At 43.6% G+C, this 23,377-nt stretch overlaps 2 protein-coding genes across 2 annotated transcripts in view; one reads left to right on the plus strand and one right to left on the minus strand.

The window, feature by feature from the left end:
• ANKMY1 (ankyrin repeat and MYND domain containing 1) overlaps positions 1 to 4,993 on the plus strand; it is a 50,492-nt gene extending 45,499 nt beyond the window's left edge. Inside the window, exon 17 of the mRNA XM_066621502.1 lies at positions 4,788 to 4,993. Coding sequence (XP_066477599.1) covers positions 4,788 to 4,993 — 206 coding nt within the window. The remainder of the gene's footprint in view (positions 1 to 4,787) is intronic.
• A 3,543-nt stretch (positions 4,994 to 8,536) lies between these two features.
• GPC1 (glypican 1) overlaps positions 8,537 to 23,377 on the minus strand; it is a 265,896-nt gene continuing 251,055 nt past the window's right edge. Inside the window, exons 4-9 of the mRNA XM_066621629.1 lie at positions 21,389 to 21,554; positions 20,789 to 20,919; positions 16,341 to 16,460; positions 14,192 to 14,343; positions 13,216 to 13,391; positions 8,537 to 12,002 (exon numbers count right to left, since the gene is read on the minus strand). Coding sequence (XP_066477726.1) covers positions 11,782 to 12,002; positions 13,216 to 13,391; positions 14,192 to 14,343; positions 16,341 to 16,460; positions 20,789 to 20,919; positions 21,389 to 21,554 — 966 coding nt within the window. The 3' untranslated portion in view covers positions 8,537 to 11,781. The remainder of the gene's footprint in view (positions 12,003 to 13,215; positions 13,392 to 14,191; positions 14,344 to 16,340; positions 16,461 to 20,788; positions 20,920 to 21,388; positions 21,555 to 23,377) is intronic.

Here is a 23,377-nt window from a genome sequence, read left to right on the forward strand (position 1 = left end):
CTTTATCTTGGGGTGGCTTCCGTGACTGCCCCTCCACTGCAGGATGCAGCTCACGCCTCATTGGCACGGCTGCATAAGCGCTGGAATACTGGATAGGATTGAACCCCACCTCTCTGTTTCTGCCTCCCCCCAAATATAGTGCATTAAAAGTAAAAAAGAGGCTTGAATGGAGGGATGGGCATTGGATTTTTGAAATTCTGATGTGCAAGAATATAGATTTAGGAACTTAGGAGTCAGAGCAGAATAATATGCAAAGCGGTATGTCCACTCATCATTGTAAAGCAAAAGAGACAAGGTTAAATAATAAGCAGAGCAGTGAAGACAGAAGACTTTGCTATGATAGTTGAACCCCTGGAACAGCTGTACTTGGATCTCAGATAGAAGACTGGTAAGAGAATGACTTCATTTGACTAGATCTTGTCCTTCATTGGAACAAAGCTGAGGGCCTTGGAAGAGGAATTCTGCTGCCACAAATGGACTGTATGTGCATTATGCATATAGAAGAAATGAATAATATATACAGGAGTATGGTGTGGCTTTCCACAAAGGATATAGTTCAGTTTTTTTGCTGTGAAATTTGGAAACTCAAATGTTTTCCATTTGTGATGAAAAAAAAGTTTATAATATTTTGTAAGGTATGATTGAAGAGGGAAGATACAAAGAGGAGAAATTGTCCATGGAGCACTCAGAAATACGTCATTCAGGTGGAGCGATCTTGGCTTTTCCAGTCTTTTCGACTGAAATAGGGAAGTTCCAATTAGGCATATCCAAAATTAACTACACTCACCTGAACAGGATTGAATAGAGTTCAATTGGGTATTAGCAGCAAATGATCTCTGTACATTCCTCACTTTTCCCATCAAGAAGATCCTGGTGAGAGAAGCCATGAGCTGACATTCTGGAGTTTTCCTGGATTTGACTTTCTAATGAGGGATGTGAGGAGACTATAACAAACGCTTTCATCAACAAGCAGTTCAGGACTAGAGAGAAGTATTGCTCATTTAATGAGCAATATCTATCCTGATGCCCTCTTCACTGTAACTTTTCTTCAGAGAGACGATAGGTGGAGTCAAAATGCATTAAGAAATATTTAACAAGAATTAATTGTTTATGTGAACATACCATAGTCTAAGAAAACTATGTCTGTGTAAATGACAAAATGCACATACTGAAAGCTTAAAACCATGTGATTTCTATTTGTGTGCTGTATATATTGTAATAATTGCTAAATGATGTATGTAATCAGATTGGAATTGTTTAATGCTATATTTGCAATAAATTGAATTTAAATCTCATCATTTGTGATAAATAAATGATAAATGATGAGCAGAAATGGCTGCAGTTCACATTTCTGTAGAGGACACTGTTCCTTTGAGGCATTTGTAACACTGTCTTACTGTTGAACATTCTACACCTTGTTTTATTGCTGCAAAAAGATGTTCCATCTACAACTGGGTCTGAGGAGGAACAAGAAGAGACAATGCAGGATTGTAAGTTGATTTTGACCCCTGACCTCCTTTCATTAAGCACAGTTTGATTTTGGTTTCTGGGATTTCACACAGCCAGGATTTATAACAGTTTGCTGCTTTTCTTTTTGCTCGGTTTGTAGTGCTGCTTATTGCAGTTGTTAAAGGTAAAATTGCTCCTTTCTAGCTCCTGGTTTTTGTTAGATGTTTTTAAATGTTTACATTTTTCATTAATGTTGTTATATTGCAAACTCTTGAGTGTCATCAGGAAAGGTTGGGATAAAAATGTATAAATGGAGTCCTTGCATTAAGGCAAGTTTGTTGGAGTTCAGATATAACTGACCTGTTCCATGGTTGTTCATGTGATGGTTCTATGGAGGAAGAACTTGCAAGATAGATACAATATCTTCTTCATGTTGGCTTGGTGAGAGTGTGTACTAGGTAGGTGGGGAAGCAACATCTCAAATTCACAAAAGTCCAGATTAGGCAAAGAAATAATATTTAGGAATATGAAAAGATATTAAGCTTGAACAAAGTAACTAGTTAGGATGTACACTCAGTGCCTTTATGAATTTTTTATAGGACAGTGCCATATTGCCTGTTAGTTTTTTGGAGGGCAAAATTACTTATTTTAGGGTAGAATATCATATTTCACCATATCTCTGCCAGGGAGAATGCTTTCCATTTTTCACATATTTTAGCAGCCATTGTTCTCTCAATTGTTGTTAATACTTGTAGTACAATTCTATGCATGTCTAAGCAGAAGTAAGCCCCCTTGTGTTCAGTGGGACTCCCAGAAAAAAGTGCATAGAATTACAGGCTTTGGGCTCAGTCCTATCCAGCTTTCCAATGCTGATGCAGTGTGTCAACAAAAAGGGGGAGAAGAGATATTTCATTTGTGTGCAACTCTGCTTTTATTTATTATTTGCTTAATTAGTGCCATCAGTAGGGAGAGGTTCCTGCCCTGAAAGGATTTCCACCTAGCCATTCATACAAGGGAGACAAAAGGGGGGGAGGGTGGAATGGAGGCGTTGTAAACAGGGGAGGCTTATGTGACTTATTTTTCAGGAACATATCCTTAACTTACAACCCAATTCTACTGTCCCCCCAGTGCAGCTGCACCAAAAACGAGTATGCTGTATCCAGTACAGGAGGCAGATCAGGAGACTTGAGCAGGGAAAGGGGATTTAAATCCCCTTACTGCTGCGCTATGGCATACCTGAGGTGGGGACAAATGTCCCAGGCACCAGGCTTGGGGGTGGTGCTGTGCTGCCGTTCACCCACCTGCAGTGCTTCCCCCGCACTTCGTTGGTTGGTACACTGATCTGAGGGCTGTCCCCTGAAGGCCTTTTGCCCAGAGAGGTTCTGAGGGCCAGCGTGCTGCCTCCCTGACCCTTCGATGGCTTGTAATGACCTCTGATGGCCCAAAAACATCATTTCCGGTTTCATGGAGGAAACTGGAAGTGACATTTTTATGCCCTTAGAAGGCCTTCTGAGGGCCAGGGAAGCCATCAGAGGGTTTTACCAGGCCTTCAAAGGTTCAGGGTGCATGCGGCCTTTAGCAGGGAGGCAAGGCGTGGCAGCTTGGCTGATAGGGGGAGCAGCAGCTTGTGATTGTGGCCTTGATTGTTACCAGGGCCAGGATTGCCATTGCCCCTGCATAAGTCTTGCAATACACAATGGGTCTCCTTGGACCTGCACTAGCGATTTCAGTAGCACAAGTCTGAGGAAAGGGGGTGGGGAGGTTGCTGCTGGATAGGATCCAGTGTGCGTTATTCCCACCAGACCTGTCCCTCCTGCAGCCTTCCCACCCAGTTTTGCCCCTCCCTCCTCTGTTCCACCTTCCTACCTCCCTGCCATCTTACCTTCCTCAATGGGTGGCTGAAGCTCTGGTGACATGTAAGGGAAGATTCTAGCCTTTTCACCACTGCCCCAGCAGCATGCTGCTAGAAAGCTTTACAGCTGCTTTTCAGCAGTCAGCGCTTTGGAGTGCATGTTCTGCCAGGGCTTTCAGCCCATAGGATTGGGCTATGAGTTGCAATAGGAAAAAGCCATGGTACCAAAGCCTTGATGAAAAAGTGGCTTTTGAAGAAAGCAAGGGGGGAAACATCCTGAAGGATCACACAAGGTGGGAAAGTGGGACATGCTGGGAGCACCTGTTTTATTTAAAGGGGCCATGTGAGGAGAATGGATGAGCCAGCTGATTGCTGTATTGCTGCAGGTGGTGGTAGTGACAGTTTACTTCCCTCTTACCTTGCTCCTTTCTCATGCAGTCCCTTATCATATTGGATAGCACTGGAGCTTATAACATTGTTCCTGTCTTGTGGTCATTTATAAAATATTGAGTTGGCCCATTTCTTGCATGTGATAGACTTGTGCAAATTCAAGTAAATGTGCCCCCCCAAATGTGCCCCCCCAAACAACACTTGGTGCAGGTGATTCCACCCACCATTTAACTTTCTCTGTTTATGGCCTGGTGAGAGCCTGAAGTGAATGAAGCTGCAGTTCCCTCAGTACCTCCATGTCTCTTGTACTGTGCTTTTAGTTCTTAAAGAGGCAGTATGTATTTGTTGGCTTAAATGGAGTTTCATCTGTAAGTGATTTTTGTCTTTACATGCTGACCTCAGAACGTAACTCTCTGTGAGATGCGGGCCAACTGCACTGTTTCTCCTTTTACTTTCAGTCATTAAAGCAGAGCATGGATTGATCCACTTCACACAAACCTGTTCTCAGTGTTTGGAAAAATAATCTTTCAGCTGTACATTTGATGTGTAACATACACTAAGGATTAGTATGACCATAAAGCCACCATCATTGTCACCAAAGCAGTGGAAAGTACGGGTTGCCTGATTCTGGTTGTGTATCGGCAGAGACCTGATGTGCAACCTCTCCTTGATGTGATGAAGGCTGATATGGGTCAGCGGTGATGCAGGTCATTCAGAGTCAGTGGTCTGCAGCCACTGTCACATTTCTACCCCTGTACACACTTTCAGGAGAACTGGACTTTGTATTTGTGCCTTATTCTATGCTGGCTAGATAAAAGTTAAACAGTGTATCAAGTCTAGACTCTGCTATTCTCAAATTAAAGAGAGTTGTAGCAGTAATTTTTAAGGGTGAGCTATCTAAAGAACTATTAAAGGCAAAAATAGACAGGAGTGATAAAAGGGAAAAAACATTTTGTGCATTGAGTAATCTATTCTCACCGTCTGGGACATCAAGGAACCATACATTCTTACATCCTAAAAATATTCTAAAATTATTAGCTGTAATATTCTGTTTTGCAAAATGCCAATTCTGTATTTTTGCCTTTGTTTTTAATAGCACGTCAACGTAAGACTAAGCTGGCAAAAGGCAAAGTGGCTCCAGACAAAAAGCTGAAGGAAGTGAAACAACGCAAAGATGCAAGAGGGCTCCTTAAGAAAAAGCAAGACAAAAAGTCAAAACTCTCCAAAGGGATGAAGGGAAAACTTGAGAAGAGTAGCAGTCAGGCTGATCTCCCTTACACTGGGAATTATAGTTTTGTTTAAATCCCAGTACTTTTCCTTGGTATCACTCAGCTGTAACAATGTGAATAATGCTATATAAGGGAAGGTGAAAAGGGGATACTAGAAGATGAAACTGAAGAAGGCTTGTATTCTTGCATCATTAGTGCTGAAAGCCACTTACTGTAGTTAAAGTGATGCCAGGTAATTGATGTAGGAGTGAAGTCATATTTTTAAAAAATGAATTCCCTATACAGGTAAGAAATCAGATTTTGTTTTAATATTGAAAGAATTTGAACTATGCAAGTAGTTCAAAAGCCTTTAGCCTGAGGTTCTCTGGTAAACCACAATGAGGTATAGCTGGAGGGCAAGATCTGCTTGTTTTTTAGCCACCATTGTGGCTATAGCATTGGCATGTCTAGGAAGCTTTCTGTGATAGGATAGCCTGATTCTGACTGTGAGCTGCTCAGGGCCAAATCCTAAGCTTTATGCGCCAGCTCACTGCCAGTGTGTACTGTTGCAAACATGCTGTAAGGCACGTTTGTGGGCCCTAGCACTGGTGCTCTACCGGTGCTAGCCCAGCGCTGGCTGGCATTGGGCTAGTGTCAGTGGAGCACCAGAGCTCTGCTGCTTGGCCGTCGCACAGACAACTGAGCAGTAGAGAGGTAGGTGGGGGGTTGTGGGGGTAGTAGAGGAGGAGGCATTCCAGGGCAGGGGGAGGAGAGAGGGCAGGGAGGAGGCATTCTGGGGGGAGGGAGGGAGGCGGGATAGGCCACTGGATCCAGAGCCTCTGTGCCGGGCTGACCGCCTGACACAGGGGCTCTTGATTCTACGGTGACCTTTGGGTCACCGTAGAATCAAGTAGCCCCGTTGCGGGGCTACTCGCTTTACCCAGGGGAAGGGGACGAAAGTCCTCTTCTCCTGAGGAGGAGGTGGCAACTGCCTGGAGTATGGAGGATGCGGCGGCAGCCACTTTCAGCCCAGACACACCGCTTTCTGGGCTGCAGCCTTACACACCAGACAGCTCAGGATTGGTCTGCCCATCTCTGCTGAGGATTTTGGGAGGAAACTCTGAGGATTTTGCCTAGCAATTAAGGGCTCTTACTGGAAAAACAAGGAGATAGTTGCTTCACTGTATATGAGCCCTTCCATAGCGAATACACCAAATGTATCAATAACTTTCAGAATGTCTATGGACATGTAGCTGTTTTTGTTATTATAAACACATGTGAACAGGAAGTGGGTCTGCTGGAGACATTCCCTCTGTAGAGTTAATAGAAACACACACACACACACACACACACACACACACACACACATATGAGAGAGAGAGAGCGAGCGCTGGTCCACTAAACTCTTAGATGCACTCAGGTTCCCACTGTTGTACTTGGGGGAGGACAAGGGGGTCAAAAGTCTTGATCAGCATGTCTATAGGGGCGGTGGCGCCACCCACTGCTACCCTGTTGCCTTTTTTTTTTAAGCAGTGGAAACCGGCTGCAGCCCTGCTAGCTTCCATTCTGTCACTTTGAATGGAAAAAAAGTTAAAGGGCTGGCTGTCCCCCCTTCAAAGCAGCAAAAGCCAGCAGCAGCTCTGCTGGCTTCTGTCACTTTAGGGAAAAAAAAGTTAGCGGTGCCTGCTCAGTGTGGGTGGCTCTAAACATCTTCTACTTTCCAACCTGGCAGAAGCTGGCAGCCCTGGCTTCTGTAGCTTTAAAAAAAAAAAAAAAGAGGTGAGGGAGGGCTGGCTGGCAGTAACTGTGGTGGATATCACCACAATTACTTCCAGGCAAGGGGGGGGGGGGAGGTTGAGCAGCACTTGCTGTCCTGGCTCTCAAGCAGCAAGAGAGCCAGGACTGCTCCTGCAGGTTTTCAGTCCTCAATTCAGTATTACTTGACTTCTGAATTGAGCCCTTTAATGGCAGTTGTAGGATTAGAATCTTAGGGATCAAAGTGGAGGAACCTGTGGTCCAAATCCTCTTGTTTTTAGTAAAGTTACAGGATAGATCCTCTGTGTACAATTAAATTACAGTATTCTGTTTTGCACTCTTAGTAGGAAAGCATAGAACTTACCTTTACATATAAGTTTAGCTGGAACTTGTCAGTGGTGTTATTGACTAAAGCCATTATTTGAAGACACAGTTACTGCTTGTGAGTATCTCAAAATATGCAGTAGTGACATGTACAACTACAGATCCTATTGCAGTCAGTGGGAATATTTAGAGGTTCACTAGATCCTTGTGGCTTGTAGAATGTGAAAAGATACTAGAACAGAGATTGTGGGCCCCAATTCAGTAAGGAGTTGGCATGCTTAAGGTCATTGAGTTCATGGTTGTTAATGGTTTCAGTGCTACAGAAATTTGTGGAGCATTCTGTTTGTATATTCTTGTGTCTATAATACGAGAAGTTTTAAATGTTACACAATAAACATACTTTTAGTATTATATTTTTCCCAGCTTAATGGTGAATAAATTGATTACAAAATGCCTTTGCTTTGGTGCAGTCCTGATCTACCCCTACCCTGTGGCTGTTATTTATTTTTTGTTTTTAAAGACTGCCAGGCAAATGACATGATCACTAACACAGGTGGTTTGGCTCCAAGTTGTGAGTTAAGCCACTTTCACTTCCCTTGATTTCATTCAGACCAAATATCATAAAACATCTACATAGGAGCCTGTAGATCCTTCATTATTTTTTAGATTAGTTGGACATGCACATGTGACTTGGCACTATTTATGCCAAGAAATGTAAATATATGGCAGCAAATTTGAACTGCTGGTCCTGTGGTTGGATCTGGCATCCCAATTCAAACACCCACCCTCCACATTATAGCTTGAGCTGAAACAACTGCAGAAACCATAGCAGTAGCCACTGATTATCCAGGGGTAAAAATGTATACACCATTAAACCCCAGTCTGAAGCATTTGTAACTGGAAGAGGGGGTGCTGCTTCAGAAATAATAGCTGCTTTGTTCAGGGCTACCAATCAGCTTTTACTGATTCAGAGTTCCATGTGGCAGAAGCAACCTTTAAATGGCTCATACATGAATGACTGCAGCTTGGGCCACCCTACTCTGCAACTAGTGGGCTGGGGTTAGTACAAGAGTAAAAAGTCGGTGTGGCTATAGGTACATGCATTGTGGTACTTGTCAAGATTAAATCAAACCTAATTCTTAGGCAAAAATAACTGTAAACCATTGGAAAGGGCCAGAAGGCCATGATATACACTTCCAGGAACATCCATTTCCAGAAAACAATCCAGATCACATGAGGAAAGCAGATACTCCACAGTAAATGTGCCAGCAGAGCGAACAGCCAGGTGTTGTCTCCAAGTGCATTAATGGCTCAGGTTCCTGCCTGTCAAGCAACAGCCGATCTTACACTGCTGTCATTCTAACTCTGGCTGGGCATGTATTTTGGCACTCCTGAGAGCTGGCAAGACACATTGCTGAGCTATTATTATGAGCAGGTTGATGAATACTTTCATTTCCATGGGGGCCAAACCAGCACCTCTTGGTTTCCTGTCAAAATTCAGTAAAAACCAAAGCAATAAAGCAGCATCTTGTAAGTGGCATTCATATAGATTTAAGTCTCCAGCCTTTTTTTTTTTATTTATACAAGAATTCAACAGTGCAAGATAGTTACAAGTAACTTGGTAACCAAAAGAAATATATAAATGGCCAAGTGTGCCAATAAATGAAATAAATTTTAGTTTTGCAGAAAGAACTGCATTTTCTTTTTAAAGTCAAGATGTACTCTGGGTATATTTGTATGTTAGCTCCCTAACAAGCCCACCAGAAAACAACAGGTTGTTTGTCATTGTAAAGGATAAATATCACTGCTCTCAAAGCTTCTATTGATCCCACTCTCACATTGTGGCACAAAAAGAATAGGTTGTACATCCAAGCCTCTAGTTTCTGGTTGCCAGCTTTGCAAGGGGCCAAGGTGTTAAGTTCCTTTGCCCAATTACTAAATCCAACAGTATCCCTTATGGCAAAGTGCTTTAAAAATCAAAACAGAGCACTGCCATCTTGATAACAAAAGGAAAAAATCTCAACGAATTTGAATCCCATGAGCCTGGGATAATGTCAAAAGACTTAGGCTCAGACTGCACATGGTAGCAATAGGCTGTTTGCCTCAACCCAGGTCCACCCAATTGCATATAAAGTAACAGAGCAGGAGTGCTGGTGCCAGACCTTTAAGGCAAAAACAGCATGTCAGGGCAAGATTATATACCCCAGCCTCATCTGCAATGCCACTTTTTTCTCAGCTGGGTTCTGATACCAGAAGTGAACTGGCTGAGAAAAAAGTGCCTGGCAAGTAAATATGCATGGTAAATGCAGAGGGAAAGGCACCTGCATACCTTCCTTGCTCTAGAAATTGAACCCTGCTGTTTCCTACTTTAGATATGATTGAGGCAGACTCTAGACTTTAAAAAAAATAGGGTCTGATGCTGCCACATGTAGTTTGAGTCCTAGATAGGGTCCTGAACTGTGTGAGTTTACAGCTCTCCAGCAGGTTGGCAGAAGATTGGGGGTAGGAAATGATAGTGATTTCGTTTTCTCCTGCATTGTGTGTAAGCACTTCATTTATCTGTATTCTTACCAATGGAAGGCTGCCTCTACAACACTATTTGAATGTGGCACTCCACTTTCTCTGGCCTTTGAAAATTTGTGTTCTAAGGAGGCAGGATATTTGATTTCCGTGCCTCATTTGTATTCAGAACTATTTGAAGAACGATGTATCTGAAAACAAAAATAAATTAGATTGACTAGATCAATAATAAAAAAAGCAGGTGGGGTATTGTTCTGCTCACAAGGGATTAAAAATAAGGTATGCACAAGTTGTAATATGGAACAAAGAGTTCACGCTGGTGCCAGATTTTGCCTGAGTTTGGAAAATACAGTATCAATGTGATTGGCAGCCACCAATACTGATTGGGGTGATTAGGATACTAATTTCTCTCAATGTCTTATAAAACTGAATAGAGCCAGTAATGGGAATGATAACTGAATTAATTTTCTTTCATTGTTTCACTACTTCTAATGCTGTGGTGCTCAAACTTCTTCCTTTGTTTATAAGAACATAAGAACAGCCCCACTGGATCAGGCCATAGGCCCATCTAGTCCAGCTTCCTGTATCTCACAGCGGCCCACCAAATGCCCCAGGGAGCACACCAGATAAACTGGGTACCTTCTAAAACTGATGACAACCTTCTGTAATTATGCCTTTTTGAATGCTGTTGTGAGGAAACACAACATTTGTCTTTGATGCAAGACACAGAATAGAAATATTCCAACATTTATGCAATCTCTCTATTTTTAAATGTAAAAAGATGCTTTCACAGCCCCTGCTCCCTGAAAGTAAACTGATATGAAATTGAAATGAAAAAAGTAAATTAACAGCAAAGCTCAGATCAAGGCGTTTTTGTTGTTCATTCAATCAGATGGACTGCCTTGATATGCTAGAAATTTTTGAAAAAGAAAAAAAATGCTTATGGCTGTAGTTCAAACAAACCCAAACACCTTAAGCAGAGAGCGTGGGATGTCCCAAAAGAGAATATAGACATGTTCATGAAGATCTGTGGTTGGACACCACCACCTCTTTCCTCTCAACCACCTTAGTATCAGTCAACTTCCCTGGCAAATATGTAACAATAATCAGAAAAATTCATCAAAAGAGACACAGTTGTTCTAAATAATGCTTCAAGAGCTTAGGGCAACATGATATGAAATGGGGTAGCATTTGGTTGATATGGAGATTCAGACTATGGCTTTGGTCTGCTTGCATTCCCCAAATGACATAACTGGTGGAACTGGGGGCAGGATCAAAGATGTGATGACCCAAAACCTTGAAAACCTGATGTTGTGTCCAAGCAAATTTCCAGGGGCATTTGATAGGATTAGTATGTTATGGTTCCGTATTTTGACCAATCATCTGTTTTCAGGCTTTGCCAACATAACAAGTAATAATAAACAAAACAGTTTCTTTGCATTATCCCTTTGGTAAAAGTTGACTGTTATCACTGTAACAGGAAGATGTTCAGCCTCAAATGGAAAGCAGAGCTTTCCAGGCAGACATCTCCCTATGCATATTTCCATCACAATGTTGCATATTACAATTCAGTATTGCATGTTTATCAATTTGATGCTACTTTCCAAGGAGCATGCAAAACCTAACCTGCTTCCCGTTTCCCTGGATGTAGGAAAAATATTAATTAGCTATGATGACTCATTTTAGCAGACAAACATATTTGTGAATTTAAAACGAACTTCTGTTCCCAACTCCAGGATAAGGAATCCCTTTGGTAACCAGAAACATACAGAACAGATATTCCTACATCAAAGGAAAGGAAGGATTCGTTGCCCTCTGCTTAATGACACGTTATGAACGGACCCCCATTATAGCACTTTGAAAACCTTTAAATTAAAAAGGTGTATTATTCTAAACCAATGTAGCACACTCAAGGCTACCATTAAATAAGAATATGAGATACTTGCATATTTTGTTGCAGTCAGTAAAAATGGCATCATTGGGGGGGGGGTCCTTTGTTCTTTTCCCCATTCAACCTATCTGCCAAGGCCTGTTGCAGGCCCCTTGGTGCCTCTTTGTGGCAAATTAATGACTTTTTTTAAAAAATGAGGTACAGAAAGAAGGGCCCAGCATTCAAAAAAGACCAAAAGAAAAGACCAGCTCTAGCACTGCCAGGTTTATCACAAACAATCAAGAACCTTTTATCTCCCTCGTTTTTGCCAAGATGAATTAAATATTGTCCACGTTTTTGGCAAAGTTATGAGCTCACCCACCACAGTCTCTTTGATAGGCCACACAGATGAGTTACCGCCATAGGGACTGCGTCACGACAGCCAACAGAGAAACTAATAAAAGCATGGAGGAAGGCAATAGTATGCTGCTGCTATTTCCACCATTGCCTGGTCCTGACTGCTTAGGCATAGGGTATGTATTTGGTGGTCTGGTGCTAGGGTTCTTGGACAGTCTTTTGCCACAGACTTCATCGAGGCAGCCATCACCGCTTCCAGAGCCGCTGACATCATCACCTATGCAATGCAAAGCTCAGGTGAATGTGGAAATTCTTACATGCTTGCAACCTACCCCACAGGTATACCCTTGTAAATCCAGTCAAGACTAATGTACAACAGCTGATTACCAACGTGTGAGAATGCATTAATGCAGAATTTGGTATATAGTGCAGTGGTCGCACAACTGCCTCAACTCACAGCTTGATCATAATGTTGCCTCCACCTATTGGGACAACAAAGAGTTGCCAAATGTAGGTTCAGTGATGACAAAATAGAAGTGAGCCAAATAGTGCTCAGGGCTACTTGACACCATTAAAAAAAAATTGTTTCAAAAACTGCATTTGCTAGCATGGAACACTAAAGGAAACAGAGGAAAGCACCCTCCCCAGCCTATGTTCCTGTCATACTGCCAAGACAAAAGAAGTTGATGTATTCTGAAGAATGAGGTATTCTTCAGTATGATGCAATAGGGAGATACAGCCACTTCTGATGAATCTCCAGAGAGATGGGATCTGAACAGGCACTGGAGGTGTTTCTCGGTATGCAGACCTTGGAGTTGCCTGTATGGATAGAGCGGGTCAACTCCTCCAAGAGGACAGAGTAACACCAAGCACTGGGGAGGGGGTAACTGAGAAACTCTCTCATAGTCTGGCCAGTGCAAGTATATAACCAATCCTTGAGTAGCACTAGAAAAGGACAATAATTACAGCAGTCTTCTTGCAGTTGCCTCAAGGAACAGAGTAACAGAATAAATAATGAGTTTTTTCTGTCCAGGTTCTGCTGCTTGCTGAACATGAACTAGATCTCTTTCTTCTAGCTCCCATATAAATCATGCTACCTTCAGGGCACTACTCTGAATTTCATTCCCTACAGCTGTGGTTTTCAAACTCTCTGGGAGTCTGAAAGCCACAGTAAGTGCTTGCAGGGGAGGGGAGGGAGGTAGCGGGGGCAGGGGGAAGGCAGCGACGCGATCCCCAGGATCCACTTCAGCAAAATCGCTCCACTTTCACTTTCTGCATGCTGGGGAGCCCTGCAGACGCTCGCGAAGGGCTCCATGCACCTCCAGGATGCTGTTGCAGGGACTGGTAAGTACATCCCAGTCCCTGCAGCCCTGTGAGCGACGTGATCCTGGGGATCGCGTCACTGCCTTCCCCCCTGCCTCGCCCAGGGCCCTCAGGCTGGGGTGTTGCGACGCCCCAGTTTGAATACCACTGCCCTACAGTCTACTTACTTGTATCCTGGAAATCCACATCGTTCCCATTGTATGCATTACGTAGTCGATTTGTCATAATTTTTAACTGCATGATTTGCTGACGAATTGTCATGTCTGGTTTGGTAATGTCGACCTCAACCTCTGGGTTATTGATTTGGTTAGCAAGACCATCTCCCATCACGTCTGGAAGGTATCTGCAAAGAGCATGTGTGCCAACTGTGGTTATCAAGCATTGTTGTAATTGATTTAACATACCACCTTTAATCTACTACATAAGACACTTTACAACTCACTTTGTCACTGTCACTGTTACTATCTTCCACATTTTTCTGATAAAAACATTATACTTCTAATTTGTCTGTGCTTGCAGGTAAGATTCCAGGGGCTAGATATAGGCATAATATTAAACTTGCAATTCCAACAGCATAGCATAGGGGAGTGGTCCCAGAGCTTTATGACTGGTGGCTTCCTCGACCTTCTGGGCCATTGGCTGTGGCTCCCTATTAGGGCTACAATCCTATACATTGTATAGGGCAGCAAGTATTTTTGCGAGGATTTTGGCTGGTTTCCGTAGCTCCCAAGGGAGCCACAATTCAGTTTGGGAACCACTGGCATAGAGTAATCAGGCCCCTTGGTCCTCTGTGGGGCTATTCCTCATTCCACAGAGTTGGAGGATTCATGTGGCTAAAGAAGCTTCGATGTGGCTTCAGTGTGACTGTCAACAACATCACTGCTGGGAGCTATTCTGTCTTTTAGTCCATGGAAATGCATATATGAGAGACAGAGAAGTTAGGAAGGGAGAAGAGAGGATCTTAGAGACAGTGTTAGCTGTCTCATTCTGTCTGACACTGGTTTTCTTCTTCACCTATCTCTATAGTGATATAGTATGAATTCATCTTACAGGCTTAAAAGCTTCATGAAACCAGCACATGAAGGGACTTCCCTGGGAATTACATGATTTTCCTTCACTTTTGACCATGTAAGCCATCCTTACCTGCTTTTGGTCATTCCATTCCAGCACTTGTCTTCATTCAAAGAACCAGACGATCCTTTTGGAAGAACTAACACTTTTTCATTGCAAAGTGTGGTTGGGAGGGCAACCCAGAAGTCCCTTATGTCTCTCAGCTTCCCTTTGGCGTCTGAAACCTGCCAGAGAGCGAATCAAGACTCAGGAAAGCTTTAAGCTAGGCAAATTGTTGCAGAACTTGTGTGTTCAAATGTTGGACAGTTGCTATTCCAGTGATGTAAGTCTGCTCTGACTGTCCTTGGTTGATCATCTGTTTCAGTACATGACAACAATTGAATTGAATTGAACAACTGAACTAAGACAGCCAAATCTGTCTACTTCACCAAATCTGCTGTTTGAAAGAAAAGATATTAATGCAAAATTTATTTCTCTAAAGCAGTGGTTCTCAAACTCTCACGTAGAGTTTGTGAACCACCAAGTCATTACAGGAGTGGTAGGAGAAGGCAAAGGCATGATCCTTAGGGTAGCACTGCTGCTGGGGACTGAGGGGCTCGTTTTTTCACCTTACCCCTCCCCCTTGTGTTGGCCTCCTGGGTGTGCAGGGAACTCCGTGGAACCCTCTGGAGGACCCCTCATCTCAGAATGTAAAAAAAAATGTGATCATGACCCACTTCCGGATTGTGATCGCAAAACCAGAAGTGGGTAGTGATTGCATTTTTTTAACATTTTGAGATGCGGAAAGCCCTGCGGAAGGCTCCACGGGGCTCCCCGCACCTCCAGGAGGCCGGCATGGGGGGGGGGAAGTTGAAAAAAGGCCACTCAGTCCCTGGCAGCAGCATGATCCTAAGGATCGAGCTGCTTCCTTCCCCCAGCACTGCCCCTTAAGGGGAAAGGGGCAGTGGTTCTTGGCCTACTGGGTTGCATCCTACCTGTTTGAGAACCGCTGCTCTAAAGAAAAATTCAAAGTAGAGAGACAAGGACACAAACAGCATGTAAGATCCCTAGTTCAGGGAGAAAAGTGCTAATATTGCCAAAGAGCTTAGCAATGGACAGGGCTAAAAAGACAGAAGAAAGGGGGAGAGGTAACAGTGGTTGCGAAGTAGTAAGCTGAAGACCTGAATCCTGAACAAGGTGGATAATAATAGTGACCAACAATAGTAGATGCTGAAGAAACAAGAAGTGCTAACCTTGCAGGTGGAGATGCATTGATCGTACTGAGAGATGTCTCAAAAACAAAAGGAGGAATAAGGCCATGTTTTGAGAGACTTGCAGCCCAGTTCTATACATGTCCCCTCAGAAATAGGTCCCATTGAGGCAACTTACTCCTAGGTAAGTGTGTCTAGGATTACAGCTTCAACCAGGGAAATCAATGAAATGTGTCCACAATTTTCATATGATTAAGGTTCAAGGCTGTCGAACAAGGGTGCCCAAATCCTGGCCCGGGGGCCACTTGTGGCCCTCGAGGACTCCCAATCCAGCCCGCAGAGAGCCCCCAGTCTCCAATGAGCCTCTGGCCCTCTGGAGATTTGCTGGAGCCCTTGCTGGCCCAACACAACTGCTCTCAGCATGAGGGTAACACTTTGACCTCTCGCGTGAGCCTTGAAATTTATTCAAATTTGAAATGTAAATTAATTATTTCTTTTCCTGGCCCCTGTCACAGTGTCAGAGAGATGATGTGGCCCTCCTGCCAAAAAGTTTGGACACCCCTGCTGTGGAATAATTTTCTCTCAAGAAAAGTGTATGTTCTCTCAGCCGCTTGCCAGAATACTAGAATGTGAATACCAGAAGAGAAGAAGCAAAGCAGTGGCATATTACTTTTTACCTGGTATTGCAGCTGTTATGGGTGGAGTATCTTACAATATGCCAATAGCACCATCACTTTGCTGATGATTCTCCAAAGAAGTAATAAATTTGATTCTGACCTTCCCTCTGTTAATCAGTATTACAGAGTCACCATGACAATAAAGCAAGGAGGGCAAGGAGGTAAAGCAGTGGAGTACGGAGTGACCCTTGTGTGCTGCCTTGAGTGTCTCTGAGAAATCATGGGTTAAAAATGTAAGAAATAAATACTACAGTAAGTTTTTTAGAACAGTTGTAAATGTCCTTCAACAGACCTGACTAGCCTTCACCCCCCTAAAAAAGATTTATAAAAAGGAGACTTAGATGTTATACTCACGAGTTTCTCCAGACCAAGCCCTGAAGGTTTATCTTCACTGACTGATTTGACTCTCCTCTTCTTATCCTCCACATTGGAAGGCTTTGGGTTGATTTTGGGATTTCCACAACCTTGAAAGACCTTGAAAAATAACCCCCCAACCTTTGTAGGCAAATCAACATGTTTCTCCATTAAGTCAAAGCTGTATGGTATTTTCCTATTAATGATATTTCTTCTGTCTACATTTACTTCCACGCATACATTCATATAACTTTAATACTCTGGTTGCTTTCACACTAGCCTTTTATTCTGAAACTGAAGATTCTTCATTCACACATTTTGACTTGAGAATCCAGCTCATATTGCCAACCTGTTGCCTTCTGTATTGTCCCCAATCTTTTTACAGACCAAATTTGTGTTAATTTTTCAACCTGCAGCTCCCTTGACCTGCTGGCCATTGGCCATGGCTCCCCAGAATCGAGCAAGGGAGCTGAAAGCAGGTGGTGCACTTAAGAGACAGGCACTCTTTACACATTCAGAGGTAGCTTTTCTTACGGGTATGTGTATACAAAACTCTCCCATGATGCAGCATGATGGAAAATGGAGTCTGGGCCTCCTGTGCTCCTCAGAAAATGTAGGAAAGGAAGGAAATTCTCCCCCATTACACAAATGACTTATCTGTTTGAAGCCCTCCTGTTATAAGAACATAAGAACAGCCCCACTGGATCAGGCCATAGGCCCATCTAGTCCAGCTTCCTGTATCTCACAGCGGCCCACCAAATGCCCCAGGGAGCATACCAGATAACAAGAGACCTCATCCTGGTGCTCTCCCCTACATCTGGCATTCTGACTTAACCCATTCCTAAAATCAGGAGGTTGCGCATACACATCATGGCTTGTACCCCATAATGGATTTTTCCTCCAGAAACTCGTCCAATCCCCTTTTAAAGGCGTCTAGGCTAGACGCCAGCACCACATCCTGTGGCAAGGAGTTCCACAGACCGACCACGCGCTGAGTAAAGAAATATTTTCTTTTGTCTGTCCTAACCCGCCCAACAATCAATTTTAGTGGATGTCCCCTGGTTCTGGTATTATGTGAGAGTGTAAAGAGCATCTCCCTATCCACTCTGTCCATCCCCTGCATAATTTTGTATGTCTCAATCATGTCCCCCCTCAAGCGTCTCTTTTCTAGGCTGAAGAGGCCCAAACGCCGTAGCCTTTCCTCATAAGGAAGGTGCCCCAGCCCCGTAATCATCTTAGTCGCTCTCTTTTGCACCTTTTCCATTTCCACTATGTCTTTTTTGAGATGCGGCGACCAGAACTGGACACAATACTCCAGGTGTGGCCTTACCATCGATTTGTACAACGGCATTATAATACTAACCGTTTTGTTCTCAATACCCTTCCTAATGATCCCAAGCATAGAATTGGCCTTCTTCACTGCCGCCGCACATTGGGTCGACACTTTCATCGACCTGTCCACCACCACCCCAAGATCTCTCTCCTGATCTGTCACAGACAGCTCAGAACCCATCAGCCTATATCTAAAGCTTTGATTTTTTGCCCCAATGTGCATGACTTTACACTTACTGACATTGAAGCGCATCTGCCATTTTGCTGCCCATTCTGCCAGTCTGGAGAGATCCTTCTGGAGCTCCTCACAATCACTTCTGGTCTTTACCACTCGGAAAAGTTTGGTGTCATCTGCAAACTTAGCCACTTCACTGCTCAACCCTGTCTCCAGGTCATTTATGAAGAGGTTGAAAAGCACCGGTCCCAGGACAGATCCTTGGGGCACACTGCTTTTCACCTCTCTCCATTGTGAAAATTGCCCATTGACACCCACTCTCTGCTTCCTGGCCTCCAACCAGTTCTCAATCCAGTTCTGTTGCTGCCTCCTGTGTCTTGAGTCTCCTGTGTTGCCCGCTTGCTGTGTTCATTGCAGCACCTCCAGCTTGCTTCCAATCAGAGTTGCATGATGCTAACAGGAAGCAGACTGGAGGGCTGCAATCAATGCAATGCTAACAGGAAGTGGACAGCACAGGAAAGAGTGAGACACCAACAGAGAAAGTTAAGCCTTTGGGGTGTTGGAGGATTTGTAAACCATTTGTTAGTGTTGCATTGATTGCAGCCTTCCAGCCCACTTCCTGTTAGCACTGCAGGATGCTAACCAGAAGCAGTTCACAAGGAAACCAGAGGATGCTGTGGTGCCCCTGGCTGCTTTCTGTGGCACACCGGAGTATCATGGTGCACACTTTGAGAACCACTGAGTTACACCAACGCAATTTCCAGATCTCTCACTGCTTTTAAAACCCACCAACAAACTGCTTCTCCCTGTTCCTTTCAGAGTAAGAAAAAAAGATGGTGGAAGTTCCAAGTACAGAGCTTGTCTTTAAACTTTTTAAAAGCTGGGATGCTAGTATCAGTTATGGAATTCCACACCTATGTGACAGTCTCTCTCTTTCTCCCTCCCTCTAATCTGGAAACTTCCCATTGTAGTTATGCTTGCAACCTATTGATCAACTGGGAGCCCCATCCTTTGCATGTCTACTCAGAATTAAGGGCCCAGTCCTACCCAATTTTCTAGTGCCGGTGCAGCTGTGCCAATGGGGCATGCGCTGCATCCTGTGGTGGGAAGGCAGCCACAGAGGCCTCCTCAAGGTATGGAAACATTTGTTCCCTTACCTTGGGGCTGCATTGCAACTACACCAGTGCTGGTAAGTTGGGTAGGATTGGGCCCTCAGTGTCATTATAGCCAATGGGCCTTATTCCCAGGTAAGTGTGGATAGGATTGCAGCCTGGGTTTGGGGTGTTACCAGGCAGCTCTACATGTGCCCGGTAATGCTGGACATCGCAGCCTCTAGTTATTAGTTGCCATTGGCAAACACTTTGCTGCTTTAGATTGGAAGGAGAGTTATCCTGTCCTCCTAGATCATGCAAATGTCACCTTTGGTGCGCCCTGCTCCGTATCAGCAATTTTCACAGCAACAGAGATAGTTTACTGCCGTACTAGCCAAAGATTTTTAATAATTGCACATAAAATATTCTGAAATTTGTTTTATGACCAGACAAATGGATTCAGTTTCATCACTGTAGCTCACCCATTTATAGTTTATTACTGTGGTTATTACAAAGCAATCCTTCTAGGGACATAAAAACATGCAAGAACAATGAAAAATACCTTCTGGGCGGTAGAGATCCATTCATTCCCTTGTGCTCTCTCTGTCTTTCTCACTGAATTGATGGCTCTATTTCTACATTGTATTAACATTGCATTTTGTGCTGCACTGCTGTGTTCTCTCCCTTTCCCTGCTGGCCTATCAATGACTTATCTGCTTGCCAGTCAGTTCCCAATTCATTCTCCATCAGAATCTGTTAGTTACAGTTCTTAGGAGCCAAGGGAAAACTGGCTGGGCGTCAGGAACACAAATTACTCTGTTGTTAACATCAGCCTCAGTTGGGTGGGGAGCTGCACAGTTTCAGAAATAACGATGGAGCTAATTCCCTTCATGTGGAGCTAATGTATCACATTCTGCTCCACAACTGCCATTTTGTAATTCTCCTGAAATGAGAGGGAATGAGGGAGAGGCAGGTGGAACTTCCGAGGGAAGCTGGGTCAGGTTCTGTGATGGCAGGGAGACAGTTTCAGACAAATATTTAGGCAAATAAAGCAGGTGTGCCTAAGGCTGCAATCCTATACACACCTACCTGGGAGTAAGTCCCACTGAAGTCAGTGGAGCTTACTTCAGAAAAGACATGCATACGATTGCATTGTAAGAGTTCTTGATCAAATCAATACCATCTCTGCTTGTAAAGAATTAAAGAAAGGGTTGGCCATGTCTCATAACACTGAGAGCCCAATCTCATTCTTTTAAACCCCCACCACCATCACAGTGATGCCAAACTGGTGAACGCTGCATCCATGGTGAGGGGCGGGTGGGCCAGGAGTCTTCAGCAGGGAAAGGGGATTGTAAAATCCCATTACCCCTGCTTAAGTCTCCCCACTCACAATGGGTCTCCTTGGACCTGCACTAGCAAATTTGCCACTGAAGTTCAAGGAGAGAAATGGGGCGGAGCGGCTGCTTCCAGAAGGGGTAAGATCCATCAGGGGCCGCCTGCAACAGATCCTCCCCCTCCTGTGGCCTCCTCATCCCCTGTGAAGCCTCCCTCCCTGCCTGGTTCTGCCCCCTCCCTGACTCTGTTCCGCCCTCCCGCCTTCCCCTCCCATCTCCCCTGTCATCCTACCTCCTCCAGCGAGCAAGCATTCCCTTGCTGGCGGGGGTGGGATGGTGCAGGCCTTTCCGCAGGCACTCCTAACAGCGTGCTGTCTCACACGCTGTTGGAGCGCCTTTTACAACAACCACAGACTTACAGCAGTCAGCGCTATCACAGTAGACTCACTGCCATCAGGCGGCAAGGTAAAGATTGGGCTGTAAGATAGATTTTCAACTGCATCAATGGGCTTTTACCTTCGCTGTTATAGATTCCTTATTCTCCTGCATGTTAGAGATGCCTTCTGCAATTCTGGTATGAATGGTGCCAATGACTGTGTCTATGTTGGATGGTCCATCAAAACGATCTGCCACCAAAAGCAATGAATCTAAGGGAGTAAACAACAGATACAGACACCGTTTAAAAATACAGTGGCGCAGGTCTGACTGGACCCATAGTGGTGGCTGGCACCGCTGCATCAACAGAGGGGGCTGGATTGGGCTGATAGATTCTTAAGAAGGCGATTCAAAGGCATTTTTAATAATTACTTTGGAAGAGGAAAAATTATGAAAAATACAATTTTTCTAGAAGCACCAAGAAATTGTCCAAAGCCCTGGGTAAAACCAGAGGATGAATTTTCTCTGATTTCTCTGTTGGAGGAGTGAAGAGTAACTTCAAAACGATCCAACACATTGAGAATGTTTTCAACTAAGTACAACGGGATTTTGAATACCTTCCTTAATTGCGGTAAGGCTGTTCTGCTCTCCTAACAGCTTGGTCAAAAGTAGGAGCAGCAGCTATGTTGAAAAAGCATAACAGAAGTGAAATAATGTTATCCAATTGTCTGTGGCTCTTACCTATCAGGTTCCTCCACTCTGGATCCAAGTCTGCTTGATTGGCCAGACAGCCTTTTAAGACGTTGCGACAGTAGTTACTGCAAGGCTTGACACTTGACATGCCCCGACAGTGTGCACAGTACATCAGCTTCATAATGGCCCGGGTGCAATACTGGCTCAAAGGGACCTTTAAAAAAACACACACCGCAATCATTTCTTAGATGCTTAAAAATGTTGTCAGAGAATAAAGGACAACAGAGCCATGCCTGCAAGTGTACAAACAAAATAAAAACAGATATCCAAGGAGAGGCAGTACAGAGGAATAAATGGGCTAGAAAAAGAATCCCAGTGCATTTATTATCTGAAATCCACAGGCACAGCCAAATGTAGTTATCAGAACTGAATCAAACCAAAAATTTTTAAAATGTCAGAAGTCATCAACTTTTCAAATTTTAAAATTTGGATTCTGATTGAAAGTTGATCACTGAAGGCCACTTTTGTGAAAAGCTGAATACCGTAGATAAGTTGGGCACATTGGACTTGCCCCATTCTTTTTTTTCATTTTTCATATCTGAGGCCAGGTATGAAAAATGAAATGCCATAAACAGTCAACTATAAAATATTGTTATAATCTGAAACACATAACCATAGCGGTCCAAGATTAAATCCACTGAATGTTAACATTGGTCTCAGTTGGATGGGGCTATCACCATAGACTATCAAATACTGAAATCAAATATAGAAGCCAAATATAAAACATGGAACTAAAATACTGCATACTGTAAGAATTTGATAGTGATACAAAATATTAGTATTAGTATTAGTATTTATATACCTCTTTTCAACAGAAAGTTCACAAAGTGGTTTACAGAAAAAAACAAATAACTAATGGCTCAAAATTATCAAATATTCAGTGTATTTCTAATTTCAGCATTTGCAGAGGAAGATTTTGGCTTCTGGTTTTCCAGAAGTACTGTTTAAGATCGTGTCGGAAGCCTCAGAAGGCTTTCCGAGCGGTCCTGAATGCCGTGTGAGGCTCCGTTACTCTGGGTAAGTAACGGAGGCAGTGTGATGTGGGCAGGGGGGCAGTGTGATGTGGGGAGGTGACATCCTGGACCTGTGCCCTGGGGGCGCCACAGGGGGCAGGTCTGTAAATGAGTTTAGGTTCCATTCCATTGATGTTCCTAACAGTACAATCCTTTGCATGTCTACTTAGAAGTAAGCCAAATTTTGTTCAACAGGGCTTACCCCCAAGAAAGAGTGTATAGGATTATAGCCTAACTGTATATATTTATCCTATATAAGTAAATAGTTATCATTCTCTCCTCTAGGGAAAAATAACTTGCTGTACTGGGACACCCTGTTACAATGAGAGCAAAACAGTCCTTGTTGGAAGGACCAACAGCAGAGAAGGATAAACATACACCAGAACAGAGGTTTTGATAATCTAACATGCCATATTAATGGCGCCACAATTTTGGCTTTAGAACTAATAACATATAATAACAGCAAGGTGAATTTCTAGTTGGTAAGATTTCAAACAAGGTTGCGAGACTGAATATCTGGCAAGGACAACGTAGAAGAGGAGTTGGAACAAGCATTTTAAAATTCCTGCAGTCCTGAGCATTCCAAAAAGTTAAAAGTAAAATTAATAATCAAAACTACATTTACAAACCCCAAGGGTAAGCCTCTCACATGGCTTCTTGCACAACATGACATTGGAATGTGATGCATATATTTGGAGGCTGGAAATCCACCTTTCCTTAACCAGTTGGGGGAAAATTATTGCCAGCAAAAATGCAAAGCTGAGTGACAGAAGCAAAGATGTGATGCTGACAGAGTAAAGCATCGGGAACAAGGAGCATTTTGTGGGGCCCTGTGATGACTACCCAGTTTTCCTCTTATTTCTTGCCATTTCCCCCTTATTTTTGCACACTCCCCAGAAGCTCCTGTGCAAGCTCAGCAGCCTAAAAAGCTGTTGGGACATGTTTCTCTAGCAGCTTTGGTTCT

The sequence above is a fragment of the Tiliqua scincoides genome, chromosome 3, assembly GCF_035046505.1.
Source record: "Tiliqua scincoides isolate rTilSci1 chromosome 3, rTilSci1.hap2, whole genome shotgun sequence".
Classification (NCBI taxonomy): Eukaryota; Metazoa; Chordata; class Lepidosauria; order Squamata; family Scincidae; genus Tiliqua; species Tiliqua scincoides.